This window comes from Zea mays, chromosome 9 (assembly GCF_902167145.1).
Source record: "Zea mays cultivar B73 chromosome 9, Zm-B73-REFERENCE-NAM-5.0, whole genome shotgun sequence".
NCBI classification, from domain to species: domain Eukaryota; kingdom Viridiplantae; phylum Streptophyta; class Magnoliopsida; order Poales; family Poaceae; genus Zea; species Zea mays.
The window spans coordinates 148772550-148791580 of record NC_050104.1 but is presented as its reverse complement, the minus strand read 5'-3'; the positions used below and the strand labels follow the sequence as shown (position 1 = coordinate 148791580).

General features: G+C 47.3%; 1 protein-coding gene across 4 annotated transcripts; it reads left to right on the top strand.

The window, feature by feature from the left end:
• The first annotated feature begins 230 nt into the window (after positions 1 to 230).
• On the top strand, positions 231 to 5372 carry LOC100501154 (uncharacterized). Of its 4 annotated transcripts, none has more exons than XR_004852504.1 (4): positions 231 to 2132; positions 2808 to 2897; positions 4649 to 4733; positions 4818 to 5367. XR_004852504.1 is itself a non-coding variant. In XM_008660730.4 (3 exons), the coding sequence occupies exons 1-3, from the start codon at positions 306 to 308 to the stop codon at positions 4835 to 4837; spliced, it is 1932 nt and encodes a 643-aa protein (XP_008658952.2). In that variant the 5' UTR covers positions 231 to 305; the 3' UTR covers positions 4838 to 5372.
• Positions 5373 to 19031: the final 13659 nt, after the last annotated feature.

Below are 19031 nucleotides of genomic sequence, written 5' to 3'. Positions count from 1 at the left end.
GTTTAAATTCGGTTGCGAATTTTGAAATTTGCCTTTAACCTAAACTCATAAAATAATCCATAGTATTTATGTAAAAACTGGCATTATTTTTTTCAGAATTTATTAAAAAAATCAAATTCAAATCTTAAAACCGGTACCTTATCGGTCAGGACCGGCTAGCCCGATTAGCCGGTTTGCTGATCCGCTAGGAAGACCTCGGCGAACCAGAGGTGTATATGGCGGCACACACGGGCACACCGTCACAGTGTAAAGTGAAGAGGGAAAATTCCCCAAAAATCGTGCGGAGAATTTTTTTTTGCCCGAAGATGCCGAAGATCACCTCGTCGCCGTCTCCCACCATCTCGGCCATGAATCCCCTCCTCCCCTCCTCCTTTCCGAAATCACCCCACCCGCCGGACCCAAACCCTAGCTCCCCGAATCCTAGCCCCTGCAGCTACCTCCTCCACGCCGACACCGACGACGAGGCGCTGATTCAAATCCCCGGTCAGAACCCTACCCTGGTGGGCGCCTCCGCCCCCTTCGCGTTGCTGCCGTCTATCGACCCGGTCCCGCACGTCTCGTCGCAGTTCTACACCTTCAGCGCCGCCTCCTACGGGCTCATGGTACGCTGCATCCGAGCAGGCCGCTCCGCATCTTCCGACGAGGTCCGCGGCGCCACGTCGCTCTCCGTGCTCGCCTCCTGGCGGGCGGTCTGGAAGGATCGGAACGAGGACACTGCCTACCTCACCGCGTGGAAGCGCATCCAGGACAAGCTCGCCGCTTCGGCCGACGGCCGGCACCTTCACTTCAAGTCCAACACCGCGCAGCGCGTCTCCCACGTCGGCATGTGGAGGGACATAGTCTCGGAGGCGCACGCCGACCCCGACCTGCTCCGGCACCTCGCGTTCAAGGACACCGTCGACCGCATCAAGCAGTCTTGGACTGTGGGGGCCAAAATCTACGGTATTCCAGAATCATTTATCCGTGCATGTGTCGCTGCATGCCCCGTTTGTAAAGCTGCGCCTGCTAGCCAACCTGATCCCGCTACCTCATCACCTAAACGTGGGAAGCGGCGCCGCAGGTTTGTATATACTGAGACATTGGATGTGCCTGCTCGAGATGTGCCTTGGAGGTTACAACAATTGGCTGCCAAGCATAAGGTTGTACTTTGTATAAGGCAGAAGTATATACGGTATAAGCCCTTCATGGCTGAGGTGAAAGATTATGCCTGCGACCGTGCTGGAGTGCCCACATCAAGTAGTGGGAGTGCTGCATCCTCAGCCAATAATTCCGAGGGTAAGAAGGCGCGGGTTCTAAAGCGAGAGCCATACCAGTCAAAGAGGTGTGGTTGTGGATTCCGTATTCGGGCAATTGTGCCGATAGCTAACTATAATGAAAAAGACAAGACTTTTGTGTACTTGGAGGAGGGCACTGCAGTGTTCAAGCTTTACGCTGTGCATTCAGGGCATGAACCAGGGCCACTTGATGGCAATGCACGAATTGTTCACAGGTTGGTTGGTCATAAGGGAGCTCTTGAGTTTGATCCAGACATTTATGGTGTCAGTGAGGAAGGTGATCCTACCTTTTCAGCGAAGGGGGATGAAGATGTTGATATTGACGACTCACACCAGGCAGTCTTGCGGCAAGTACGGTATCTGAGATCAGAAGTTCTCTCGCTAGAAGGGAAGGTGGCTAAGATGCACCCAGAATTGTTAGGGTCACTGTCCACTGAGTTGTCTGAGGTTTTGCACAGGATTAGGAAGTTTAATTTGGAAGGCAATGTCTACCAACAGCAGATATTGATGGTAGGCAATGAAGAAGTCAGGGGATGGGGGTCAGGGGATGTATCTCACCAATTAGACCAGCATGATCGACCATTCTGCAAGGATGATGAGATGCTTGATGATGATGATACTGACTTTGGCTCAAGCATTGGACCTATTGTCTCATGGGACAGGATGGCAGCAGAGTGCGAGGATAGGAAGATGCTCATGGGTGATAGCCCAAAGTGTGACAAGTGGATGCTTAAGGATGATGTGGGTGATTTTGATGCAAAGAGTATTCTTAACTGTGGGGATGATGATGGCGTGGAGGATTCCAAGGTCATCAAGCCGTTGATGCATGACGATACCATGGTAACTGACCCAAATTTGGTAGGTATTCATGTAGAAGGATTTTACACTGGAACAAAATGGTATGATTCACCAGGTTTAGATTCCAATGTTGATGGAGGGGATAGCAGTTTTAGGCATGGTGGAATCTTGTGAGTTGTGATAACCTGATACCTGGAAGGTTCTGTAAATTCTGTATACTAGTGTATTTAGCTTACACCAATTTGATTAAGTGTCTGTAGGTGGAGCTTCAGTCAAAGTAATCTGTTTGCCCTGATATATACAGGCTGCACTTTCAAGTCAACTTTTGTTTTAACTTGTATATAGTCCCTGTATGAAGGGCAGGCTTGGTGAAGTTGTGTGAGCTGTCTCATTGAGTCTCTAGGTCGCAGGTTCAAAGCTCTACCCCTGCATTTGCGGGGGAAGGTTTGCCTCGAGTTATCCCTTCCCCAGACCCTACCCTACTCATGTGGGAGCCTCGAGTCTGCCCTTCCCCCTTTATAGTCCCTGCTTGCTTCAATACATTAAAGCTATGGTTCTGTTGGGGGCATGCCTTAATATTTTGTGAGTTACTGTGTGTGGGCCTGCGTGTGAGTTTAGCAACATTTTAGTCACAATTATATGTTAGTTTCCTCATAACTTCACAAGGTTGCATTATTTTCGTTCTCACTTTGTTGCATCTGTTTTATGAAGTGATGCTTAATTATTCATTTTCAGGCTTGTTCTGGTCTGTATATTCAGTACAATGATTTAGAAACTTCTGTATTTTTATTTATGCCTACCCTCTGAATTTGAAAATTATATGAGGTAAATGTTATGATATTTTCTGTTATGCATCTGCAGAAATTTGTAGCTTAATGATTCATCCATAGATATGTATTGCTTTTTTATGTGCCTGTTGTTGTTGACTGGTTGTGTTGTGCCATGACAATTAATGCTTCCCATGTTGGAGTAACATGAAACATGATATCCTAGGAAGTGCAAAGTTAGTGTTTTGAATACATTATTAAGCTTCATGTTCCATTATACAAGCTCCAGGAATTCTTCATGTCACATATAGTACTGCTCCCTCCATTCCAAATTGTAGGTTGTTTAGTGTCCTAAACTTTTCTAACTTTGACCATGTTCATAGAAAAATATGTTAACATCTGCAATACCAAATAAAAGCACTATCAACATGTATTTGATGGTGGATTAAACAAAACTAATTTGAGGTTATAGAAGTTGGTACCTTTTTCTATAAATTTGGTCAAACTTAAGGAAATTTAACTTATTATACCACCAAACTAAAACAACTTACAGTTTGTAACAGAGGGATACTGTCTTTTACAAGGATTGTGCAAGTTCTTTGATAGTCAACACTCAGCAGTGGTGTTCATACCCATTTTTTATGGAACGAGTTCATGCTCATGCTTGGGTAACATTTACACTTTTTTTCTAGTTTCTGTATTTAGTTCATTGTGTTGCTCTCTGATCAATGTTGCAGCTGAGGTTTCTTTTGATTTCGGTGTTGGAATTTTAAAATATGTTGGCTATTTTACTCTCAAAATCTCAAGTGAGATTGAGACCCACATGCAAGTTGTGGGATTACGACATATTTGTAAACTGTGTTTAAAATAGGATTTTTCCCCAATTGTCACATAATTTGCTATTTTTAAATGTGATGGTATAATAAAAGATATGTAAATGTTTGATTCAGAACCTTGGAGAATTAGTAGAGCAAATTTCACCAATTAACTTGCATGTTCTTAACCTACAAACTGCATAACTTGGCAAGATTTCTGAGTTTTGAGGTTATTTCATTCTGCATTTCTGTATTCTGTGTTTGTTAAAGTAGATGTTTGTCTTGGCAAGCATATACACACAGTACATTTAAGAGGATGATTTCATTTCCTCAGTCGGATCTTATTATAGAGATGAGGATATTGATTATGATGTTAACTGTATAATCAAAGCGGGATGGATGAAGTGATAATTGACAAGAGGGTACCACAAAAGTAGAATATTGACCTAAAAAAGGCAGCATGTTCAACAAATAAGTATTCTGGAATCTGTAAGTTGCGTTGGATTTGTGACCATACAAAAAGGATCGGGTACAGAATGATGATATACGGGATAGGCTAGGGATATCAGTCACTAATTGAAGAGAAACTTGTCCAACATCAATTGAGGTAGTTTGGACATATACAATGAAGATCATTAATGGCACAAGTGCATAGTGGTATAAGTATTCTAAGGTACGGTATAAATGATAAGAGAGATAGAAAGAAGTTAACATGAAAAGATGCATCAAAAGGAGTTTTAAAAGGATCGGATGTATCAAAAGATTTAGCCTATAAAAATAGCTATATATATGCATGGACCTTGATCTGTGGTTTATGTTGGTTTTAACTCTGGCCCATCCTAACTTGCTTAGACTAGAAGGTTTTGTTGTTATTGCTGATTACATTACGCTTTTTCTTTGCTACTACTTGTTTCTTGGTGCTGCTGGTGAATTTACCAGCATTATTACTGAGCTATAAGTAACCGACCATTTTTTCATGACCTTCGACATATAGGTTCATCAGCAATGTTTGCGATGTGCAGCCTTTCAGCAAGGTTATTGTCAAGCACTGACATCGGATGGTATACCACCAGTTCAAGGTTAGGATAATCCAAATTCAGTCTTCTCCTTCCATATATGATACCATTATTGTGGGCTATATGTTTTTCCCCTTAAATATACAGGATTCTTCCCATGCCAGTAGGAAGGTTTTGTGCACTCACACTGTAGGGGTGATCCCATTGAACACTACATCATTCCTCGTTTTCTAAAGGGTCCATGCCCCTAAAATGACCAAGATGTTGAAACCATTCCGCACACCGTTGCTCATTCGATCATTTGATTGCTGCCATCGTAAGAAGAAATTGATACTGTCCGTTTGGGGTGTGAGTCCGGAATCCCAAAATATCGCCATAGCTGATGCCAAAAGTGCCGAGTGAAGACACACACCAAGAGTAGATGGTTAATCGTCTCATCTTCCTGGTCACAACAGTGATCTGGATGGGGAAGGCCATGACATGCCATCCTGTCCGTTGTCTTTGTTGGATTGTGTAAAATAGATGATACGGTACAGTAGATGATACTGTTTAACACTGTTTACAGAGTAAAGTTTGAAATAGATGATAAGATAAAGGATGAGACAGGGGAGCTGCTAGAGACAACCTCAGCAACGGTTGTGGGCCACTAGCTATAGGAAAAACTTACATTTCCTTGGAGTCCATATTTTCAAAATCATTACTGAAGAAGTGCGAAATAAGCTGATTTGGTGGAGAACCGGCCCCAGGCGAGGCTTCAAAAGCGCCATTTATGATTTAAGAACATCCTGAGTATCTGGCTGTAACACCACCTCTTGTACCAGGTCCCAAATGGCCAACAACCGAATATATAGCAGTAGCAAAAAGAGACAGCCATCTTACTCTGTGAGCCCAGCTAAATCTCTGCAGGTCCAATATTCCAAGGCCCCCAAGTTCCTTAGGTCTACTAACATTTGGCCATGCCATCAGACAGCACCTTCAGTTGGCTTCTTTCCTACCTCGCCATAAGAAATTTATGTGGATCTTATCAGCTGCCTTTAAGAACCAGTGAGGAAGATCCAAGCCAGTAAGTACGTGTTGAACTTGTATGGCCCTTCCTGCCCGACTCATCAGATCCGCCTTTCCAGGACATCCTGGAAATTGATCTGCAATTTTGTCAGTGAGCTGTTGAAGCTACGCTCGAGTTGCTTTATGATAGAGAAGGAAAGCCCAACATATTTGCAAGGGAATCCCTGAACTTCACAAGGTAAATGAGCTTGCACTATTGTGGTATCTTCCTCTGAGCACTGAATGAGCAAGACTCGGAGGAGCTATATGCTTAAGCTAGCAGGTTTGTTATTAATGTCCATGATTTGCGAGTTTGCGTGTGCCAAATTTCAGATAAAAAAGCAACGTTAATAATGGAACTAGCGATGTCTGGTTAAACAGCTAAGTACGATATAGTATCGTGATTCCTTCAATTTCTTTAATTTTTTTTTAAAAAAAAAAACTTGAAGGATTCAACTGGGCCTATAATTTTCAGGGAGGAAATCCATAACCATACTTTACATTCATTCCTGAACTGATTGAAGCATTCTCCTGGCGAGAGTCAGGATTAAGTTGCCAAGTATATTTGGAGATAGCTTTATTTTGCTTGTAAGTTATTTGTGCTATGATGTGTGACACCGTTTGGACCTTGCTACTGTGATGGATGTGTGTGTTGAGCACTAGATTGAGCGACCGGACGGTCCGGCCTTGAGGCCGGACGGTCCGCGGTCCGGACGGTCCGCGCCTGTGGGCCGGACGGTCCGCGCGTGCGCAGAACAGATTAGGGTTCCGAGTTTTGTGCTACGGTTGTTAGCTATATTCGCGGGATTAGCTCGGAATCAGTTGTGTAAAGGGTCCAGTCCCCCTTCTCTATAAATAGAGAGGTCTACGGCCGATTTGTAATCATCAACAATCGAATCAATACAACTTTTATTCGCATTTTATCCTAGGAGTAGTTCTAGTCTAGTTTAGGTTTAGCCTCTCAATCCCCAAATTCTCCGCCTCTCCTCGACTCTACGTCGATTAGAGGAGTCTAGGTCGGCCTGCCCGAGCCTAGACACCACCTAGGATATCTCCTCCCCGACGGGGTCCCTCCCGGGAGCGAGATCCAGGCGCCGTCGGCGGTCTTCCGCCGCCCCTGCGCACGCGCGGACCGTCCGGCCCCAGGGCGCGGACCGTCCGGCCGTCAGGCAGGGAACTCGGGCTCCTGCACCAGGTCGCGGACCGTCCGGCCCTGTGCCGCGGACCGTCCGCGCCTGACCAGAAAGCACCGCCGCCTCGCACCAGGCCGCGGACCGTCCGGCCCCCGCGCGCGGACCGTCCGCCCCTGTGCAGAGGGCACCGCCGCTGGTTCTCTTGAGTAATTGGCGCCTCCAAAAAGGCGTCAACATACTTTTTGGCGACCACGATGGGACAACATATCTAAGCTCATCAAATCGGCCCTCAATGGCCGGTTCAAGGGATAGCTCTGATATTTCTCCAAGCAACATCATAGAGCCAACTTGGGAAACCTTGCCGGCTGACGAGCAGCTCCAGTTCGAGGAGCACAAGGAGCGGATGATCCAGGAGGCGAAAGCAAAGTTCCTGGCCAACTTCAAAGTGGACAGGAACAACAAGGTCGTCCGACATCGGGCGACGGATCCGGCTTCGCTCCAACCCACGCCAGATATCCCCAATGTAAGTAATACCAACGAGCTACAATCTCTTAGAAATTATGTAGAAGAGCAGCGTGAACAAATGCAGAGCATCATAGGGGGTATGCAAAGCGATGTTAAGAGACTAGTACGTGCATTCGATAAGTCTAACATCGCAAATTTTCCTTCACACGAGGTTGGGTTAGGAGATAACGCGTGTAACACATCGGCTACAGGTTGTCACGACCAGTCACAACCCCTTTATGGGATGCCGATGGACACATACCCTAAGCAACCGCAAATCGGCAGCAAACCAGCCGATCTGCACATGCCCGGACCGTCCGCACGTGAGCGCGGACCGTCCGGGCCAGCAACAGTCGGGCCTATTTTTAATGAGTTACCTAGGTATGCGCCCGAGCCACCACACACGGCGCAGAACCCAAACTACCCGGACGGACGACCCGCATATAACCACGGACGGTCCGGGTACGTATCCGGACAGTCCGCGCATGAGTCTTTTGAGGAGGATTATTACATGAATCCTCGCCCGTCCCAGCAACACTTCCCATCACACTATGCGATGCACCAGCCCATTAATTCAGGATCCAGAGCCCAGGAAAGCTTTCCGGCCCCACCTAGAAGGCCGGAAAGAAACGATCAAACCTATGAGCCATATAGGGCAAATGGAAATGCACCACGTAGCTCAAACCAATGGGGGGAAAGACAACATGCTAATATCCAGCCAACCCCACCTATGTTTGACCAGAGAGCCGGTGGTCTCGCACCGGCTGCCATTGATATAGTAAGGGAAGAAATAGCCGGGGCGTTCCGAGATAAGCTCGGAGTAAGCATGGTCCCTGGGGGGCGATCATATCGGAAACCTTATGACAGCCGATTTGATCACCACCCATACCCACAGGGAACCAGGATACCCGAATTCACAAAATTTTCGGGTGATCAAGGAAAGAACACACATGAGCACATAGGCCAATTTTTAGCACAATTAGGAGAGTTGGCCGACACAGAGGCATTTCGCGTACGTTTATTCTCATTATCTTTAACAGGAACTGCGTTTGCATGGTACGCCACTTTACCTCCTAATTCCATTTCATCATGGGGGGATTTAGAACAAAAATTTCATGATCATTTTTTCTCCGGTGACTATGAGTTGGATTTGGTAGATTTAGCGTCGTTGCGACAGACAAAAGATGAATCGGTTAATGATTACATCCGGAGATTCCGAGATACAAGAAACCGATGCTTTCAAATTCATTTAGCAGAGAAACAGCTAGTAGGATTAGCCTTTAATGGTCTGCGATATTATTTAAAAGAAAGATTAGAAGGCATCCAATTTTTTACACTAGCACAGTTACACCAGAGAGCTTTGGCTTGCGAAAGCCGGAGCAAAGAAACTGCTAAAACAATGCGTCACAACGTACACATAGTAGAATGCAACCAAAGTAGCTCAGATGACGAATCAGCAGAAGTGTACGCTGCTGAAATGGTTTGGCCAAAGCAGGCTAAATCTTCGGCTTGTGCTTCCTTACAGCCGGTTCAAAAGAAACGGCAAGAGGAGGTAAAGTTTACATTTAATGTTGGTAAATGTGATAAAATATTTGATGAGTTACTTAAAAATGGCAATATTAAAATAAATCACACTGTTCCATCCGCCGACGAGCTAAAACGTCGTGCGTACTGCAAGTGGCATAACTCATTTTCTCATGCCACTAATGATTGTAATGTATTTCGGCGACAGATTCAATCGGCCATTAACGAAGGACGATTGAAATTTCAGGAAATGCAGGTGGATACAGAGCCCTTTCCGATGAACATGATTGACTTCGAGGGCAAGAAAGTCTTGGTTCGGCCAAATACAGCCGATAAAGGCAAAGGCAAGGAAACAATCATCGGCAATGCTAAAAGGGCCGATGGAGATTGTAAAGTTGCTTGCAGGAAGGTGGTGGCCGAGAAGACTCCCGATGGAGGGGAGACACTGAAGGTGACCATCACAGCCTCTAACACTGGGGGGCAAGCGCAGACAGGGAGACAGTTGCGGGAACCCGTGCTGCGCATCACGGACAGTCCGCCGTCCCGACGCGGACGGTCCGACGCTTCCCCGGACGGTCCGGACGACTCTGGCGGACGGTCTGGCCATGCTCAGGACTCGCAGCGACCACGTACCTTCAAACCACGACGACCAGAGATAGGTACGTGGAAAACAAATACATTTAAAGCAGCTGGTCGGCTGATCAAGCCTGGCCCGACTTTCGATCAATTGTTGTCTAAATATGTGAAAAAGAAGGCCGGCCCCAGTGACCGACCACCGAAGCGACCCCGCTCACCCATTCATGAGCAACGTCAGGTCAGGCCGATTGGACCACCTCACCAATCGGAAGAAATGAAAGGTCCTATTGTACAATTGAGACCTAACATGCCGACATGGACCCCTCCACCCCCTTATCCATCTATGCCATATCCATACACATACTTACCTCCACCATATGTCCCAAATCAAATGTGGGGCATGCCACCATATCCATTTGGGATGCCACAGTACCCCGCCTGGGGGGCACCCCAAACATCCGTTTTTGATAGGTTGGCGCCGCCAGTGCAAGACCGATTGAGCGCTGCTGAATCTGGTCACCAGGCACAGGCCCAACAAGATTGCCGGACTACTCGGCCTCCTAGGCCGACCAATCCGGCAGGGGGGGCATATGCCTGCAACAAAAAAGGACATCATCAAAATAGGCACTGCAGATGTTGTCATACAAGAAGATAATAAAGGGCCGATGATTTTCGGCGAATCGGCCAACACAACCGAAAAGGATACGGCTACCATCAAAACAGTCGATCCAAAATACTCCATGCCTCGATGGTGCCCAGCGGGATTGACACGATCCCAAAAGAGAAAATTACAGTGCCTAAGAGCAAAGGAGAGCCAGGAGAAGGAGGCGGAAAAGACATTTAATGACACACATCCACTATACCCGCCACCGCAAAAGAAATGGAGACCGAAGGCCGTTGAGAAAAAACAAACGACCACAGAAATAGAAAGTCAATCTGCACCAGGCGCGGACCGTCCGGCCCCTGCGCACGGACCGTCCGCCGTTCACCAGGAAGTCTCTGGACGACCTGCACCAGGCGCGGACCGTCCGGCCCCCGCACGCGGACCGTCCGCCATTCACCAGGAAGCCTCCAACGACACGACAACATCAATGGAAGAGGACGATCTGCTGGGAGAAGACCTGGTCGACTACGAGGCTTCTCCAGAACGCCCAGGTATGGATGTAAATATTATTACATTTTCTACCGATTGTACTATTATCGGCGACGATGAACCTGTTGTTGCCCAGTTTGATTTTGGTCCTAAAGAAGCCGCCTTTACTAAACCAAAAGAATCGGTAAATCATTTAAAGCCGCTCTTCGTGCGCGGCCACATTGATGGGATACCGATTGCTAAGATGCTGGTAGATGGAGGGGCGGCTGTAAATCTGATGCCTTATTCATTATACAGAAAATTAGGTAAACAAGATGACGAACTTGTCAAGACCAACATGACCCTCAGCGGTGTTGGAACTGATAGTTCGATCAAAGCCAGGGGAGTTACGTCCGTTGAATTAACCATCGGGACTAAGACCCTTGCTGCTGCATTCTTCGTCGCTGATGTAGAAGGAAATTACAGTTTAATCCTAGGCAGAGATTGGATTCACGCCAATCAATGTATACCTTCTACATTACATCAAATGCTGATACAATGGGTAGGCGATGACATAGAACAAGTACATGCTGATGTATCGGCCTGCATCGCTGTGGCCGATGCCCCTGTACTCTGGACTTATGAGACTGCTACATGTCTCACAGGAGTAGACTTTTCTGATTATCAATTCATAAGTATAGATAAGAAAGGTTTCATTCCTGTAATGCTAGAGCCGATGGAGAATCGGCTAAATCCTAAATAAAGTTAAAATGATGAATACACACAAAGTTCATGAGTCTTTGGTCACAGACAGTTCGGCCGCCAAGGCCGGATGGTCTGGTCTTTCACAAGAGAGTTCGGACTTTAAGACCGAGCATCTACCACAGCGAAAAGACAGTATTACGGATGATCCGGTCCCCGAGACCGGAAATTCCGCCATCACACAAAGATCATCTGATTCCTCTGTGGGGGACATGATAGAGGAATTCAGAGATCTTGATAAACTAGGACAGGGGTTTACATCGGCCGATCCTTTGGAGGAGATTGACATAGGAGATGGTAAAACTCCAAGGCCGACTTTTGTAAACAAGACCCTGGAGACCGATTCTAGAAATGAGATGATCGGTCTATTGAAGGAATATTCAGATTGCTTTGCTTGGAATTATACTGAGATGCCTGGATTAAGCCGAAAGATCGTAGAGCATCGGTTGCCTATTAAATCTGGTTTCAGACCTTTCAAGCAAAGAGCTAGAACATTTCGTCCGGATCTTCTCCCACGCATCAAGGACGAAATCCACCGGCTGCTAGAAGCTGATTTTATCAGACCTTGCAGATACGCAGAGTGGGTCTCCAATATTGTGCCGGTGGAGAAGAAGGAGACAGGTAAACTTAGAGTATGCATTGATTTTCGCAATTTAAATAGAGCAACTCCTAAAGACGAATATCCTATGCCCATAGCCGACACATTAATCAATAATGCATCAGGAAATAGAATTATTAGCTTCCTTGATGGTAATGCCGGATATAATCAGATTTTCATGGCCGAAGAAGATACGTCTAAAACGGCCTTTATATGTCCAGGCTTCATTGGTTTATTTGAGTGGGTTGTCATGACATTTGGTTTGAAAAATGCTGGTGCTACTTATCAGAGGGCTATGAATTTGATCTTCCATGAATTGTTAGGAAACACTGTGGAAGTTTACATTGATGATATTGTAGTCAAATCGGCTGAGTTTAGTTCTCATATAGCTGATTTGCGTAAAGCCTTTGATAAAATGCGTCAGTATGGTTTGAAAATGAACCCACGTAAATGTGCTTTTGGAGTGTCGGCTGGTAAGTTTTTAGGATTTGTCATACATGAACATGGTATAGAAATAGACCCTGACCGAATCAAGTCTATTCGGAATGTGGGACCTCCGACCTGTAAGGTCGAGGTACAGAGGTTTCTCGGCAAGGTGAATTATTTACGAAGGTTTATTTCTAACCTAGCCGGGAAGATTGATGCGTTCACCCCTATTCTCCGGCTTAAGAATGATGCCGAATTCGCTTGGGGGGCAGAACAGCAAGAAGCATTTGATCTCATCAAAAAATACTTATCTTCGGCTCCCGTATTAAAAGCACCACGAGCAGGAGTACCATTCCGATTATACATTGCAGCTGAGGATAAGGTCATTGGGGCTGTTCTGACACAAGAAACCGAGGGGAAGGAGCATGTGGTGACATATCTGAGCCGAAGGTTGGTGGATGCTGAAACAAGGAAGCAGTGTTGCCTGTGGAAATAAGTTTGAATGCTGTCAGGTTCGCCAGACAAAATGATCTAACTGCTACTGATTATTATGATTCAATGATTGATAATATTGATGAGGTGACCGACAAGAGGATGATAGCTTTGGGAGCAATAGAAAAGGACAAGATCATGGTAGCCAGGGCCTACAACAAGAAGGTCAAGGCAAAATCATTTCAAGTAGGAGACCTGGTGTGGAAGACCATTCTGCCGCTAAAGAGTAAAGACCGGAAGTTCGGGAAATGGTCACCAAGCTGGGAAGGCCCTTATAAAGTAAAACAGGTGATGTCTGGCAACGCCTATTTGCTACAAACATTACAAGGCAAGGACTTGCCTAAGGCTTTGAATGGGCGTTTCCTCAAACAATACCATCCTAGTATGTGGCAGGATGCCTAAGAGAACCGATGTAATCACATCGAGTTAGTTGCTTTTGGTTTGCTCAGCTCCACCAAAAGGCAGGGGGGCATATGTTGAGCACTAGATTGAGCGACCGGACGGTCCGGCCTTGAGGCCGGACGGTCCGCGGTCCAGACGGTCCGCGCCTGTGGGCCGGACGGTCCGCGCGTGCGCAGAACAGATTAGGGTTCCGAGTTTTGTGCTACGGTTGTTAGCTATATTCGCGGGATTAGCTCGGAATCAGTTGTGTAAAGGGTCCAGTCCCCCTCCTCTATAAATAGAGAGGTCTACAGCCGATTTGTAATCATCAACAATCGAATCAATACAACTTTTATTCGCATTTTATCCTAGGAGTAGTTCTAGTCTAGTTTAGGTTTAGCCTCCCAATCCCCAAATTCTCCGCCTCTCCTCGACTCTACGTCGATTAGAGGAGTCTAGGTCGGCCTGCCCGAGCCTAGACACCACCTAGGATATCTCCTCCCCGACGGGGTCCCTCCCGGGAGCGAGATCCAGGCGCCGTCGGCGGTCTTCCGCCGCCCCTGCGCACGCGCGGACCGTCCGGCCCCAGGGCGCGGACCGTCCGGCCGTCAGGCAGGGAACTCGGGCTCCTGCACCAGGTCGCGGACCGTCCGGCCCTGTGCCGCGGACCGTCCGACCATCAGGCAGGGAACTCGGGCTCCTGCACCAGGTCGCGGACCGTCCGGCCCTGTGCCGCGGACCGTCCGCGCCTGACCAGAAAGCACCGCCGCCTCGCACCAGGCCGCGGACCGTCCGGCCCCCGCGCGCGGACCGTCCGCCCCTGTGCAGAGGGCACCGCCGCTGGTTCTCTTGAGTAATTGGCGCCTCCAAAAAGGCGTCAACAGTGTGGTACAACTTAAGCGACGCTTTGGATGCGAGAATCAGTTGTGGTTCTCTCTAGAATCACTAGAAACACTTTTAGGGCTAATTTGGGAGCAGTAATTTTCCATGGGATTTTCATTTTCCCAAGGGAAATTAGTTCATTTTCCCTTGGGAAAATGAAAATCCCATGGGAAATTAGTGTTCCCAAACTAGCCCTTAAACGGTAAAAGACAATACTCCCTCCGTTTTTAAATTTATAATTCATTTGATTTTTTTGGTTAACTTTGATCGGCTTGACTTATTAAAAAATTTATAATTATTGTTAATTTTTACTGTGATATCGTTTAGCATATAATATACAAGTATGGCTTTGATTTTTTTTTTTTTTGCAAAAAAATGAATAAGACGAGTCTTTCAAATTTAAGATAAAAAAGGCAAACAAATTATATATGAGGACCGAGGGAGTACTGATTTAGGTAGAAACATTTCCAATATTTCTTTTCTTTTTACTATAGACAAGAATCACCTCCAAAGTAGTTTTGCGTAGTTCTGATTTTGGTTTATCCTATGCAACGGTGATTTGTTTTTCCCCCCTAATTATCCTTTTTAGTGCAACATGTTAAAATGAGTTTCATTTAGGTTGTTATTTGTCCACAAATATATATATTTTTTGAAATTTGTATATTTTTTGTCAGGAAAAAACACTTATTTGGGGGTACAGAATCCAGTGAAACAAACTAAACGTTTTCATGAAGTGATTTTTATCCAGCACCTAAAACGTTTTCTGAAAGGAAGTGGAACTGAAACAATTGTACGAGAATGTAGGTCTCTTATCAAATCAAATGTATCCTAAATGATAGCAATAAAATTGATCCCGTTGTTGTTGTTGTCATTTGACATGTTACGTGTGGGTTGTAGAGGCATAGCTATTCAGTAGACAATTTTGAGCAGCTTACTACAGTGATAAGAATATACTGTTGTCACTGTTGCTCCACCAGCGGCCGCTAACCTATCGGATTCGTGTCGTGCGTAATCAATGCGAATCTAACCGCCGAAGAACTTGTTCGACAAAATTTCACTTTCCCCCTGAATCTATTACCCACACCCGAATCGCAGAAGCAAAGAACTGCGTAGTAGTAGTAGTTTTTGCGCATGCAGGAAGACGCCTAACCAAGCAGCCCCCTCAAGCAAACAGTGCCAGAACGCATGCGAGCGACGGAGCGAGCACGAGAACCAGGCCATGCACGAGAACGAGACCGCCGCCGCCGCTGCCGCAAGCGACAGGGACGGAGGAGACGACCGGTTGGTGAACGAACAGCCACCAACTTTCGCCTGGTGTGACTGACGAGTATAGTAGTAGGTGCACACAGCGATCGACCTGGATTCTCTGACCACGAGGGCGGGCCGGGTAAAGTAAACAAAAGCGGTTTTGCTCGTCCAGCTGGCCGGCATCACCGACGCAACCGAAAGTAATAAGCACGGCCCGGCCTCGTGCTAAACCGCAACGTAAGGTACCTTACCTTACGAACAATCTTGTTAGTAATAAACAAAGAACGGAAGGGCAAGGGTATCGCTGTCTTCCAAGATTGTGGAGGATGAGGAGGATCATGTTCGCGCTCACCTCAGAGAATCATTAGTAACCCAGCCAGCGCCGCGCATCAGTACCGGGCACTGTCGCTTTCGCTCGATCCTGCCGCATCCAGATGAGATGATGATGCGGGGAAACGAGTCTTGCGGGAGCGAGTCACGGCGACGCTCTCGGTGTCAAATTAATCCACGGAACGACGCGATCCGTCACACTCTCCCGGCTCCCCGGTCCCGACCGCCGTCACATGGCTCGACCGCCGCTGGCGCTCGGCACATGCCTGCCGCCCGACCCTAGCCACGTCGCCGCAACGGCCAATCGGGTGGCGCCCCGCACAACAATACACACAGAATTGTTGTCCTGTTCACGGAGGAGGACAGGGCGAGGACCAAGCCGATCGAGCGCGTCGCGTTTCGACAGCAAAGCACCGGCGTTCCATTGGGCCGGCGAGACGTGACCTGTGTGTGTTGTGACCAACGGAGCGCCTGGTGCCAGTGCCGCCGCCGCCGCCGCCGCGCGAGTGTTCGCGTCGGACCGCAGCCGGTAGGGCCGTGTTGCCGTCGCACGCAACGACGCACAGATCTGCTGGCCGGCGGGCGCCATCCAATGGGGCGCGTTTCACGGTGCCGACGACGTGCCGTGGGGCGGGACACCGGTCGTTTTCTCGTGTGTGCCGCCTGTACGTGGCCATGTGGTCCCGATCCGCAAGTTGCGAATGGATTACGTAGTATATATAGGGTGGTCTCGACAACGTGATCCAGTAGCCTAGCCTAGCAGCCACAGTGATGTACGCACGCACGCACGGGTCACATTCTTTCCCTAGCCCGTACCGTACTGTGGTATGTGTTGCATTTATTTGGGATAATAAAAATCTGGCGGTTAGATTCGGATTAAAGCCAAGCGAAACTGCTTGAATAACGCCAGGTGCGGCACTAGGTAATCTATCGTCGGCCAAGGAAATTAAACGAATGAGAATCAACAAAAAAAAAAAAGGATCCTCTGTGTTCGCCCTGATGATCTGTACGTACAGGTAGTGTACAAGACAGACCGTGACGAAAACTGACGATCGGCGTCGAAAACGGACGATGCGTGTACTACTACTGTACTGTAACTTTGCAAGAACGGTCACGTGTGATGTTCTCCCATCACGATCCAAAAAACAAAAAAGTCGCGACCTTGTAGAACTAACCCTGAGAGGATTCTGCGGGCCGGGGACGGGAGAAAATCGCGCAAGCGGAATCAAAAGGGCATGTGCGGAAAAGGACGGCATTTGTCAAAACGATATAGATCTGCAGGTCGATCATGCTAGCTAGTAGTAGTACTTGAAACGCCCCCAGTTATATGATATGACACAACCTCTCCAGATCTCTCGTACCCGCCGCTGTACCCCCATATGGCAAAAAGTCTGTGCTTCCCTCGCAAGCAAACCCAGGTGGAAAAAAAAAATGTAAACCAAAGAGCCCGGCCGCGCGCTGCAGCTGGCGATCTCCTCGATCGAGCAAAACCGATGGAGAACTCCGCTAGTTGTTGATCGATGCGCCTTTCGATTCGCAGCGGAGGCACCACTGTTGGTGGATGGATGGATTAGGCACCAACCAACTAACCTCGATTAATCAACGCCGATCGCCGACACATCCATCCTTTCTCCCGTGAAAAGAGCATGTGGTGGCCATGGGTAGTAGTAGTCTCTTTATTATCCTTTTGAATTCTTGACCTGTTGTTTATTAGTCTTTTCTATTTGTGCTCACGCACTGGCGGTTTTCCTTCTCTGACCGAGTGAAATCCGGGCGCGTTTCTTTGGCGTAGCTTGGACAGGTGCAAGGCAAGGGGGAGAAAAAAAAAGGAACTTGTCCTGCGGATCCCAGTTCCAGGTAATGGTTGGCTTGGACGGCAAGCAACAGGGAAGGAACGCGCGGTGGCACTGGCCCATCAGCCACTGGAGTCGTCTGAACATACGCAGCAGATAGATGCCTTCCTGCCCGCCTGCCTGCTGCTCGGGACCACCGTCCGGTGGGAGCGGGCCAGCAGCACATCCGATCGTGATGCAGCATTTCAGTACGTGTGCTCGCGCAGGCAAGCTGTGTGTGTGTGGCAGCGTGGCAGGTGTGGACGAGCTCTTCTACTTCTACAATTTTTTTTGTCTATACAAATTAAATCTGCACCAGTTCGAATAACTAGATTTAATCTAAAACGAACTGCGTGGTGGTCGTGGGGTGGTTGACCCCGGTCGGTGCTATTAAGATATGACTGCTGAGCCGGGAAGGGTAACACGGATAAAAGGCAAGATTAGGGATGGAAACGAGACGAGCTCGGCTCAACCATCCGAGCCAACGAGACTGATCATAAACATGAACTCGCTCTCTAAAATATAATATAAAATATCAAAAATAATTTTAGTAACATATTTTAATTAGTAATATAAATATTACTAATATAATATAGAAAATAGGTTAATTTTAGTAATCTTAAAAAACATAAACTAATTGTCTATTTAGACTAACACTACATATAAGCATACTAATTGAAATTTTATGTAATAAATTGTTGTTGGGTCGAGCCACAAGTCAGCTTGTGAGCCGAATCGAACCGAGCTGACTCGCTTTTTTCTCGATCTAGAAAATAAGCTCGACTCGAACTTATTCTAAATAATGAGTCGAGTTCGAGCTTTTTTTCTAGCCTAGACGGGATCACATCGAACCAGGTTTCGAAAGTATGATAGCATCTCGCAATAATAAAAACCGATGGCCAATGGAGAAGGGTGAGGCCGTCCGCATCGTATGCCGCGCCATGCCCCTTCCCCTAGCACTGTATACGCGTAGGGAGCCTCCTACGTGCTACAACGCTAGGGGAGGCCGCGCCGCTCTCCCAGATTAAGGGGAGCATTGTAGCGCCTCCTTGCACAGTGTTTCTCTATTTAATAGTTGAAAAAATAGTAATAAAAGATGAATAGGGTTAGAAAATTATATTTTATAGTTGTAGGGATATAGAGGGATAATATATGAGGAACCGTTGCAGGAGATGAAAAAAGTTAGGGGGTGAAATGTTAATCATGTGACTAAAAAATGATATAGGAGCAAAAATTTAGAGGTCACGACTGCGGATAGTCTGATGCTAAAACTACTAAACTAGATTATATACACTGCACAAGGCTGAGTGCTTAGCGACCGACTACCGAGTACTGTATGGAGACGGCTACACGCACGAAAGAATCCGAAAAGGGGTCTCCGCGCCGCGCGCGGGCGTGGCAACCACGCATGGGCCAGCCAGAGGGCGGCGATCCCCCACCTCCCTCCCAGGACAACACCAGTGAGTCATCACATTCCCACCGGATCCCGGAAGCTTTTTCCACACGGCAGCCGGGCAGCGTCTTCCTTTCTCATGTACTAGCAGCCTCTAGCCCCCT

Bases quoted from the DNA above. Each gene is read 5' to 3' on its own strand.
- LOC100501154 (XM_008660730.4), top strand. From the start codon at position 306: ATGCCGAAGATCACCTCGTCGCCGTCTCCCACCATCTCGGCCATGAAT. The intron at 2,133-4,648 runs GTAGGTATTCAT...TTCGACATATAG, and splicing joins TGGTAACTGACCCAAATTTG to GTTCATCAGCAATGTTTGCG. The intron at 4,734-4,817 runs GTTAGGATAATC...TTAAATATACAG, and splicing joins TGGTATACCACCAGTTCAAG to GATTCTTCCCATGCCAGTAG.